The 11,368-nt window shown below is 42.4% G+C and overlaps 1 protein-coding gene across 1 annotated transcript; it reads right to left on the reverse strand.

Moving 5' to 3' along the window:
- Window positions 1–1,897: 1,897 nt before the first annotated feature.
- Window positions 1,898–4,992, reverse strand: LOC113018500 (low affinity immunoglobulin gamma Fc region receptor II-like). Its single transcript, XM_026161567.1, has 6 exons — window positions 4,962–4,992; window positions 3,154–3,189; window positions 2,670–2,933; window positions 2,345–2,590; window positions 2,097–2,276; window positions 1,898–2,016 (listed from the first exon to the last, which is right to left on the reverse strand). The coding sequence occupies exons 1-6, from the start codon at window positions 4,990–4,992 to the stop codon at window positions 1,913–1,915; spliced, it is 861 nt and encodes a 286-aa protein (XP_026017352.1). The 3' UTR covers window positions 1,898–1,912.
- Window positions 4,993–11,368: the final 6,376 nt, after the last annotated feature.

Genomic DNA, 11,368 nt, shown 5'->3' on the forward strand with positions numbered 1-11,368 from the left:
ACAAACCAAAACACATTGTGGGTGAGTGGCTGAAGTCAGTTGGGAGACCGCACACGAAATTAAATACATGAAAACATGTCAGTACCTGTAAGATGCCTTCATTGGCAGTTCTTTATGTTCACTATTTGATAGCAAACCTTTCTGTTTTAATATAAGAGAATTTCAACAGTACTTATTAGTTACTTTGATTAAGTTTTGTCTTAGTATTTTCTTGTGTTGCACATTTTTGACACATTTTTTTTCTACCTGACTGTGGTTCAGCACAGAGGAAGTGAGCTGGAGGTGGTTTGATTACTGATGAGTGACTGCATCAGTAATCAGTCTGCTTTAACCACAGACTTGCTGTTAGAAAAACTGAGACACTGAGACAAAGACCAAAACTGTGACAGGATCTTGCCATCAGTGTGGGAGAAACACATTTCTAAAGTCTTTGTTTTAGCCAGAAAACAGGAAACGCTTCATGCAGGTTGACCTGCAGCAGCCTTCCTGCCAGCACTACACAGAAAAAAAAAGAAACTATGGGCTCAAATTGGGTCATAAATATTTTGTACTTGTAAATCAAATGCATATTTTTGTTTTGTAACCTCGTAAAACAAAATATGTGAAAATTCAATGTTTGTGTGTCTACAGATGAGAATTTGTGTGTTTGTAAAAAATATTTACACGAGTTACACATTTTTTGCTTAAGGTCTGGTTACAGATACAAAGCAAAAACCTGCATGTAAAACATCTGCGCTCAGGTTTCCTGGCTGCGTGTGGCTTTCAACTTACACGTACAAATTTTGACTTGATTTTTCTTCCTTTTAGCTGATTGGTCAATGTCATGTCAATCAGAAATTTAACAATCCAGTCCGAGAACAGATGGGTTTGGCTGTTGGAGGGGTGCGTTAGGCAGAGTTTTACACTCAGTTTTTTACAAAATATTTATGACCACACTTTGAGCTCATGCAAAACAGACCGTGAGCCACCACAAAGTCACGAAACTATGCAAATTTGTGTAAAATATGATGGACGCAATCTCAAAGAAAATTATACTCATCTTATACTCAGACTGCAAAACTCTGGGGTTGACATTTTTGCCAGAGTTAGGGTACAAAGTGTGCCAAGAAAATATGGCCCACACCTCTACACCATGACCATCATCAACCTGAACTGCTGATAAAAGGAAGGATACATGATTTTATAACATTGTTGTAGTGTAAACGTTGTCATAGATGCTATCCTGCATACTTTGATTGTAACAAGTGCTTATCTGAGTTATTATGAACCTACTGTGCCATCAAAGCAATCAGATCACTCACGTCAGACCTATGACATCAATAAGGCATTTTCTCCCACAGAACACTGTTTTCTACTTCTGCTTTGTATTTTGATTTACTAAAATATAAATGTTTTAGGGTCCCAGGGGAGTCTAGGTCACAGCTTTGGAAGGTGCTTCAGGTCAAGAGGAAGTTAGGTGTAAGTGGTGGTGCTACAGAAAAAGCTGAGAGCAAACACACCACAAATGGCTAAAATAGAGACACATTCAAAGTTTCAGTTACACAGAGAAGTGTCAAACGAGAGTCTGCAGGCTGTGATGTACATGAGTCTGTGGAAAACAACACAGGTTATGTGCATTTACTACCACAGTATAAAGATACGGGCGTCATGTTAACTGCTGACATGTACTTGTGTTGTTGTTGATCAAGCCTGCCTGGTGCTAACATAAAACCTATAATATAAAAATGTGCCACAGCAACATCAGGATGTCAACAAGCTCTTTCTGTTATACTGACATGTAAAAAAAAGCTGACAGAACAATCAAAATGTACTCATAAAGTTCACACAAACAAAGACTCGCATTGTGATGTCACATAAAATTCACACAGTCACATAAAATTCACTCAAAACCACAATCTGATGGAGAATAAGCTTAGAACGGATGCTCAGTGGTCACCTCGGCAACATCATCATAGTCCTCAGACGATTTCTCCTCATCATTGGTTGCTGTTTCCAAGGAGATGGTGGGGTCATTTCCTGTAACATGAGGTCATCAGATATTTTTGAGGCAAAAGCAATTGAGTTTGATAAATAATCAAGGATACTCAGAGTCTTACCTTTGGCTCTGTGTTGATATAAAGACACCAAGACGAGAGTGGAGATGAAGTATGGACAGAACACCACCAGGTGACAGACCAGCCTGATCACTAGAGGGAGGGTGGTGGAGGAAGGGGACAAAGCAGAGGTAGGGTACATATTTGTAGAGCTGGTGGGCGAGGATGTGGTTGTAGGTCTCCCTGCAGAGAGTTTTGTTCAGTGAATATATGGACAAAATAAGAGGTGAAATCAGAGTGAAGCTCCTCACCTGTGACAGTGATCCAGCTGGATGGAGACTCTCCATGACCGCTGATGTCACACTTGTAGAGGCCTTCATCAGACCTGGAAACATGCTGGATGGTCATGTGACCTGTAGGCTGCTTCCTGATGAGGGAGCCATCTTTATAGAAAGCAGCTGGGAGGTTGGAGGGAGTGGTCTTTGTTTTACAGAGCAGAGTGACGTCATCTCCCTCCATCACAGGGAGGACAGGACTCTGCAGGATCACTGATCCACCTCAACACAGAGACAAACTACAGCATTTCATCCATTTACACACAGCTTCATCAACACTAACTCCACACACTCAGCTTACCAGTGACTGTCAGGTTAACCATGTTACTGATGGGACCCTCTCTGGACTCACACCAGTAAACTCCACTGTGTGATGTGTAAATGTAACTGATGTTACATGAAGAACCAGCTGCTTCTCCCCACCCAGCTCCACACTGAGTCCTCTGTTGTTTGCTTGTGTTTCTCCTCAGAGTCCATCCAGCAGAGCTGTCGTCCTCCTCACAGCTCAGAGACACAAAGTCTCTAATAAAAAACTGAGAACTGCTGGGACTCACAGTCAGACGAGCTGTGAAGAGAATATTTAGTAATTTCTATCACATAAAATACATGATGTGACTCTACTTCCTTTATACCTATGAGGGTTACCGTAAGTATTTAGCAGGCTGAAGTGATCTGTTTCTGCATGATTGTCATGTCATGCTACAAGAAAGCTCAAAAAAGGACGAGGCACTTAGTGAGGTTCAGTTCATGTCAGGTTTAAACTGTGACAGAAGAAGGTTACTGACCTTGGTTTGTTGTGCAGCTCAGCAGTGAGATCAGAACTAAAGAGAAATGACACTTAGTTTAATTTGAGTTTGACATTTAACTAAACAGGAGTAAAAACAAATCCACCAGACTGTGAAGAACACAGTCTGAATTGATACTGATAAGCGTAGAAAGGATGAAACAGTTTTCTCTTTCGTGTCCTACACAGAGGCATGTGTGCTGGACTATAGTGCTGATAATCTGTTAATATCAGCAGGGACACGGTGTAAAGCAGTACATTTACTCGAGTGGTTAATGGAAATTCTACATACTTTATACTATGTTTAAGCATTTCTTTGTTTTGCACCTTTCAACTTCAGCTCAGCTGTATCTTGGATTAAAACATTGCACTGCACACCAGATATTTTAAAGATTTAAGTACCATATGTTGTTATATTATTATAGATAAACTTACCGAGCAGTATATATTAAGTCGGTTTTTCATTAAAACAGTTGGTTGGACACATATGCTGGACTCACAACAAGGGAAACAAACTCAAAACAGCTTTAATGCTGAAATTGTTCAAAATACAAAAAACAAAACAAGGCAGTGCTGGAGCCAGGAGTACAAAACTAGGAATCTAGGGAAAGACACAAAAAACAGGAGCACACTGCATTGCAGGCACGATGACAGACAAGGGGAGAGTATAAAGGTGGGAATAAATCAGGAATAACAAGAACAGGGTGAATTAACTAGAGACTTAAGAGACAAAAGTCAACCAAAATGAAATAAAATACAACAGCAAGTAACAGATGATAAGGCAAGGCAAGGCAAATTTATTTGTATAGCACAATTCAACAACAAGGTGATTCAAAGTGCTTTACAGAGACATTAGAAACAAAAACAAATAAAAAGCATGATTTAAAATTGATTAAAACAAGCAAACAAACAAACTAACTAAACACACACATTCACATTCACACCTGTTCGTGCGATCTGAACCCTTATCATAAGGGGAGCTACCAGTCCTTCTGTGGACGAGCTACTTTCTATTTTAAATTCCCTGAATTTAAAATACTCTCTAGATAAGCTCACATATGTGAATTTAACATAGAGAGAGAAGACAAACATGGAGGCAAGACTGAATGAACAGAATAAGAACACAAAAGGCTCGTCATAAAATGTCAAGGAACTAGAAGCATAACAAGAAATTAAGAAGCATCAGAAAAGCAAAACTAAAATCATGAACAAAGACTATGGAGCACAAACATAACATCTATCTTAAAACCAAAAATAAAGCCACAAACCCACGACACACAGAATAAATGAGCATCAGGACAGAAGAACTGAAATAACAGCAAAAGGAACTAGTATCAGGTAAACTGATATAAAGACCAATGAACCATAAGAAATAATAACAAGCTAAATGTCAACAGTGCAAAATACAGAACCAAGATACAAATACACAAAAAACTGAGAAATTCAAACAGAGGAATTTTACTTTTTGGATAGAGAAATCTTTGTACCTTTATACCTTCTGATATTTATGAAAGTAGCTTCTTTTAGAATTTTTTTAAAATTGCTGTTGAACAAAAACCACATTAAGCTACACTAAATGTCATGCATCTGTATGACGGATGTACACAAAACTGTAAATCAGTGTATCCATGTCAATTTTCTGCACTGTATTAATTTATTATGAAATATTCTGATTCCCTGTTGACCCTCTTCCTTTTTTTGGTGTCCTTGATAAAAACTCATCTACTGCCGTCCTATTCTAATCCAACCTGAATGCATGTTCCTGAAGAAATGACAGATATTCATAGATAATCATTTCAGTGTACTTACTGAGCAGCCACAGCAGAGATGTGTTCTTCATCCTACTCTCTGTGATATCAGGTCAACACTTTAACCAGTTCACGGTCAGTTAAAGTCAAACCGTAATCCTCTGCTCTGTGACAGGATGTAAGTGTTGTGGTTTTTAGCGGAAGCAAAGTTTCTTTGTCTGACTGCAACAAATACAAGAGAAAAAAAGCTTTAAAATGGTCAAACTGACTGTTAAGTGACTGTAGACATGGGCCCCAACAAATTTAGTTGACATAAAGGGGAGCAGATCCCTTCACTGACTTTAAAAAACAAACAAACAAACATTGTGAGTGGCTGAAGTCAGTCAGGAAACCACACACACACAAATCCCCACCAAAAACATGTAAATAACAAAAAAAAAGATATTTATAGATCGCCCACATGGTGCCTTTACTGACAGGATTATGTCTTTGTCATTACAGGGCAAACTATTCTTATCTCAATAATGATCATCATCAATGATTTATTTAATTTTTATCTTAGACATTGGTTGTGTTGATCATGTTGTTGATTCGTGGAAACAACTTGCATCTTCCTGTAGCTGACCACAGTTCAGCTGAGAGGAAGTGAGCTGGAGGTGGTACGAATGCTGTTTGACTGATTGCATCTCTCTGCTTTAACCACTGATGTGCTGTCATGGCTGAAAGGCTTCAGGCAGGTTGACCACCACTGACTTCCTGAAAACACTACCCCCAAAAAACTGTGAAAAAACTCACTCTTACCATCACAGATGTCCATAATGCACTGAGCAGAATCAACACTCGCAAAGGTGCTGGCCCTGACAACATTCCTGAATATGTGCTTCGAGCACTTGCTGAGCAGGGGGTCTATACAGACATCTTTAACCTCTTGCTTGCCCAGGCAGTATTACCAGCATGCTTCAAGACCACCTCCATTGTGCCAGGGAAAACGTTAAATGGATCAAAGGCATCATATTATTTTCCATTTTTTAATATTTCCATTTCTGTGTGTTCAGTGTAAACTTAAACAGTGAAAGAATGGATTACAGAACATTAAAACACTCACCATGAGCTGTGAAAAACATGCACATTTAAGTTCCAGAACATAATCATAATACACAAAATGATCAATGAAATGATGACCAGAGTCCCTGTTTTTATTTTAGGCACTAATTTTTAAGTCAGAGTCCATGTGTATTGTAAAAGACACTATGAGCATAACTGCAACAATGTCCCCTCTAACCTCTAAGTGTGCGCAATTGCGCAGTGCTGGTCTCTGATCTGCGCTGCACACCAAAAAAATCTAACCTGCATTGAAATTAAAATGAATACGTAACAATTCTTTCTGTGCTGTTATGTAGTATGAGTCAGTAAATGACCGGTGACTGGCTGGCTGCTCCAGCCAATAATGCGGTTTACATTCGTATATACGCAGCTAAATAAAGTTGTTGACAGCGTCCTTATGTGCCGCTTCCGTTGTTTTAGCTACCAAAAGTGGCCAATGTGGAGTGAAGACTCTTATCTGTCAGCTGTCGAAGTAAGTAAAAAAACAAACAAACAAAAACAAATAGGACTGAAAGAAGACCACCACTATATTGAACTCAGCAAAAGAGCAATTACCCAACTTTTTGGATATTATATCTCATTACTATTTAACAACAATAAGTTATTTAATTTTAAATATCCACATGGTTAGTAGCGGCAGCTTTATTGCTGGAATTTGTCCACTGTTATACATCAATCTAAAAAGTTACACCTGGCAGATGTTGATGGCCCTAGTGCGAGACTACGATGGGACCCCAGGCCCCAGAGAACTGCTACACATCCAACTGAGCTCCCACTACACAACAAAGAGAACCATGAAATGAAATGTAAGTGTCCTGAGGTCAGTACACACCAGCTGCTGGAAAGATAGCTTCTTTTTTATTTAATTCTTTTTTATTTTTTAATGCTTGTACTGCACCCAGGCCCCACCCTCCAGCATAAGCAGCTCCAGTTAACAATATCACAGTTGTAAAGTGGGGCTGAGACCATGGACAACAATATTTCCTGACAACCAACATTCATCTATTAGGGTTGTCAGGACATAGTGAATGGTAGATGGACTGATTCTTATATAGCACTTTTCTACTCTCCCAGAGTACTCAAAACACTGTATACAACATGCCTCATTCACCCCACTCACACTCCGATGAACTCATCGGAGATGCAACTTGGGGTTCGTATCTTGCCCAAGGATATGGGGCATGCAGACCGGGGAAGCCAAGGATCAAACCACCAACCTTCCAATCAGTAGCTGATCTGCTCTACCACCTGAGCCAAAACCACCCCAGACTCAAGCACACATATGTGTGTGTTTGAGCCAAACAACCTTGGTGAATGTTTTACTGCCATTAATAAGTGTCATTAAAAAGAATGCAGGCGTGAGGCTTCACCTACCAGAACTTGTCTGTGTCATGGATTCAGTTGTGACAGTCACAGTGTAAAAGCAGCAAGCTGTTGCCAGACTCTGATGTTTTAACTTTCACTACACTTGCATGTTTGTAAAATCCTGTAATAGGAAATAAACTAACTGAATGTTTTTTGTTTTTTTTTATCTCTATAGTCCAATGATTCCGACTCTTTAGATTTGTTTTGAAGCTTATAATGTTGTCAGCCTAAAATAAATCATTGGACTGATAAAGTATTGTGTCGGTTGTTTGCAAAACTGGCAATATTTAAATACCCAGTAAGATAAATCAGTTACAAAACACATATTCATGGAAAAATAAATGTTTCCAAAATGCCTGAAAGTATAATTTGCAACCGTAGCGGATAAAAATCACAATATACCCCAAATCAGTGGACACACACAAGTTTAGGCCTCTCTTCCTGTTTAGCCCAATGAAACATGGGTGGGGGCCATCATGGCTCAAGAGTTGGCAGTTTGTCATGTAATCGGAAGGTTTACAAGGTCAGAGGGCCTGGTGGCGCCAGTGTCCGGCAGCCTCGCCTCTGTCAGTGCGCCCCAGGGCATTTGCTTTACAAAAGATTCAATAGAAAATATCCATCCATTCATCCATCTTCATCCGCTAAATCCGAGGCCGGGTCGCGGGGGCAGCAGCCTAAGCAAAGAGGCCCAGACCTCCCTCTCCCCAGCCACCTCCTCCAGCTTATCCGGGGGAACACCAAGGCGTTCCCAGGCCAGCCGAGAGATATAATCTCTCCAGCGTGTCCTGGCCTCCTCCCAGTGGGACATGCCTGGAACACCTCACCCAGGAGGCGCCCAGGGGGCATCCTGGTCAGATGCCCGAACCACCTCAGCTGGCTCCTTTCAATGTGGAGCAGCAGCTGCTCTACTCTGAGCCCCTCCCGGATGGCCGAACTTCTCACCCTATCTCTAAGGGAGAGGCCAGCCACCCTTCGGAGGAAGCTCATTTCTGCCGCTTGTATCCGCGATCTCGTTCTTTCGGTCACTACCCACAGCTCGTGGCCATAGGTGACGGTTGGGACGTAGATCGACCGGTAAATTGAGAGCTTCGCTTTTACACTCAGCTCCCTCTTCACCACGACGGACCGGTGCAGCGTCCGCATTACTGCAGTTGCAGCCCCAATCCATCTGTTGATCTCCGGCTCCCTTCTCCCATCACTTGCGAACAAGACCCCGAGATACTTGAACTCCTCCACTTGGGGCAGGAACTCATCCCCGACCCGGAGTGGGCACTCCACTCTTTTCCGGCTGAGAACCATGGCCTCAGATTTGGAGGTGCTGATCCTCATTCCCGCTGCTTCACACTCGGCTGCGAACCGTTCCAGTGCGAGCTGGAGGCCCTCACCGGATGAAGCCAACAGAACCACATCATCCACAAAAATCAGAGATGAGATTCTGAGGCCACCAAAGCGAAAGCCTTGGCTGCGCCTAGAAATCCTGTCCATAAAAATTATGAACAGAACCGGAGACAAAGGGCAGCCCTGGCGGAGCCCATCACCCACCGGGAACGAGTCAGACTTATTGCCGGCAATGTGAAGCTCTTGCAACGGTTGTATAGGGATCGAATGGCCCGTAGCAATGGGCCAGACACCCCATACTCCCGCAACACCTCCCACAGGACACCCGAGGGACACGGTCGAATGCCTTCTCCAAGTCCACAAAACACATGTAGACTGGTTAGGCAAACTCCCATGCACCCTCAAGTATCCTCGAGAGGATAAAGAGCTGGTCCAGTGTTACACGACCAGGACGAAAACCGCATTGTTCCTCCTGTATCCGAGGTTCGACTAGCGGACGAACTCTCCTTTCCAGCACCCTGGCATAGACTTTCCCAGGGAGGCTGAGGAGTGTTATCCCCCGTAGTTGGAACACACCCTCCGGTCCCCCTTCTTAAAGATGGGGACTGCCCCTGATCTCCACGCAACATTGCAGAGGCGTGTCAACCAGGACAGCCCTACAATGTCCAGAGCCTTCAGGAACTCGGGGCGGACCTCATCAACACCAGGGGCTCTGCCACCAAGGAGTTGTTTAACTGCCTCAGTGACCTCGCCCCCGGAAATTGGCGGGTCATTCCCCTCATCCCCAGACTCTGCTTCCTCCTCGGAAGACGTGTCAGTGGGATTAAGGAGGTCCTCGAAGTATTCCTTCCACCGCCTGACAATTTTCTCAGTCGACGTCAGCAGCGCTCCGCCAGCACTATACACAGTGCAGGCAGAGCACCGCTTTCCCCTCCTGAGACACCTGACGGTTTGCCAGAATCTCTTCGAGGCAGTCCGAAAGTCTTTTTCCATGGCCTCTCAGAACTCCTCCCACACCCGAGTTTTTGCTAGACGTTCCCAGCACACCCTCACTACGCGTTTAGGTGTTCCAGGTCTGTCCAGCGTCCTCCCTCGCCACCTGATCCAACTCACCACCAGGTGGTGATCAGTTGACAGCTCAGCCCCTCTCTTTACCCGAGTGTCCAGAACATATGGTCGCAGGTCTGGTGATACGATTACAAAATCGATCATCGACCTACGGCCTAGAGCATCCTGGTGCCACGTGCACTTATGGACACTCTTATGTTCGAACAGGGTGTTCGTTATGGCCAAACTGTGATTAGCACAGAAGTCCAATAACAAAACACGCTCGGGTTCAGATCAGGGAGGCTGTTCCTCCCAATCACACCCCTCCAGGTCTCGCTGTCGTTACCCACTTGAGCATTGAAGTCTCCCAGCAGGACAACAACAGAAAATAATGAATACATAAATAAATAAATAAAATATAGTTTTGAGGAAGTTCATTACAACTGATTCATGTCATTATATCTCAGCTACACTTCCTCTGATCCTCATCACGACTCTCTGTCCACACAAACAAAGAAATGAGTTGGCGTTGACACTTCTGTTTGATGCACTTCTGTAGCTCATCAATGATTCATGTTGTGAAATTGCAGCAAAATCTAGAAAAGTGGAATTTCGGAGATTATTAACAGGTTTATCTACTTAATGTCAGCAGGTCATTTCTTCTTTCATTTCTGTTCTGCAACGTCTTTCTGTTCATGCCTGTAAAAACTACAAACTCTGTTAGATACATGCTTTGGTTAAGTCGATGTCAAAGGTCTGACCAAGTCTAACAAACGGCTGCTATTATATGAGTACGGAGAGATTCAGAACTTTATTTTTATTGGTCACTAGGACCTGAACAATTCTTTAATCTGCACCTCTTTCATGAGCCTCATTGTACTCGTACTAATTTAGACAGACAAGCTGCAAAGATCCTAACTTTTCATCTTACATGTAAATAATGTATAATGTCTTCACTTTTTTCCCACCCATTATCGTCTAAAATGAATGGTCCGGAAAGAAGAAAATATCCAGTTAGCGTGAAAATGCTAGACCACAGAGGAGAATTGCCAGAATGCAAAAGGGACTCAAATAACCAGAAGACCACACGAGTTTTACTCCTGTAAGCTAAGAACAGAAGATGGGAAACACATGTCCTGGTCTAATGAGTCTCTGATGATGATTTCTGCTGTGACCTTCATTGAACGTGAGTTCAAGACACTGTACTCAAGTTCACTGTACTCAAATTTCCTCCACACTCTCCAGGTCTTAATGTGTATGTGTGCTTCACCCTTTCAATGTTAGAACCTGAGTAAGTGCAATAATTACACTGCATTACAAATTAATATGCAAATTGTATTTTAGTGTCATAAAGATTAAATATGTTGTTTTTCAATTAAAGTCATGGATGGCATTGAGTCTCAGGGCTCTTTAGATCACTAAAATCAATCTCGGACACCTGTGATAATTGGTTCACTATGGTTAGATATTTGAAGCTGCTGTGCCTCTGGAGCCCTGCGAACATCAAGGTGTAGGATCCTCCAGAGACTTGCAGTTATGCATAAAACTTCTATTCGGCCACCTCTAACCAATGCTCACAAGCAGAATGGCTGCAGTGGGCCCAGAACTACATGA

Source organism: Astatotilapia calliptera, unplaced genomic scaffold (assembly GCF_900246225.1).
Source record: "Astatotilapia calliptera unplaced genomic scaffold, fAstCal1.2 U_scaffold_9, whole genome shotgun sequence".
NCBI lineage: Eukaryota > Metazoa > Chordata > Actinopteri > Cichliformes > Cichlidae > Astatotilapia > Astatotilapia calliptera.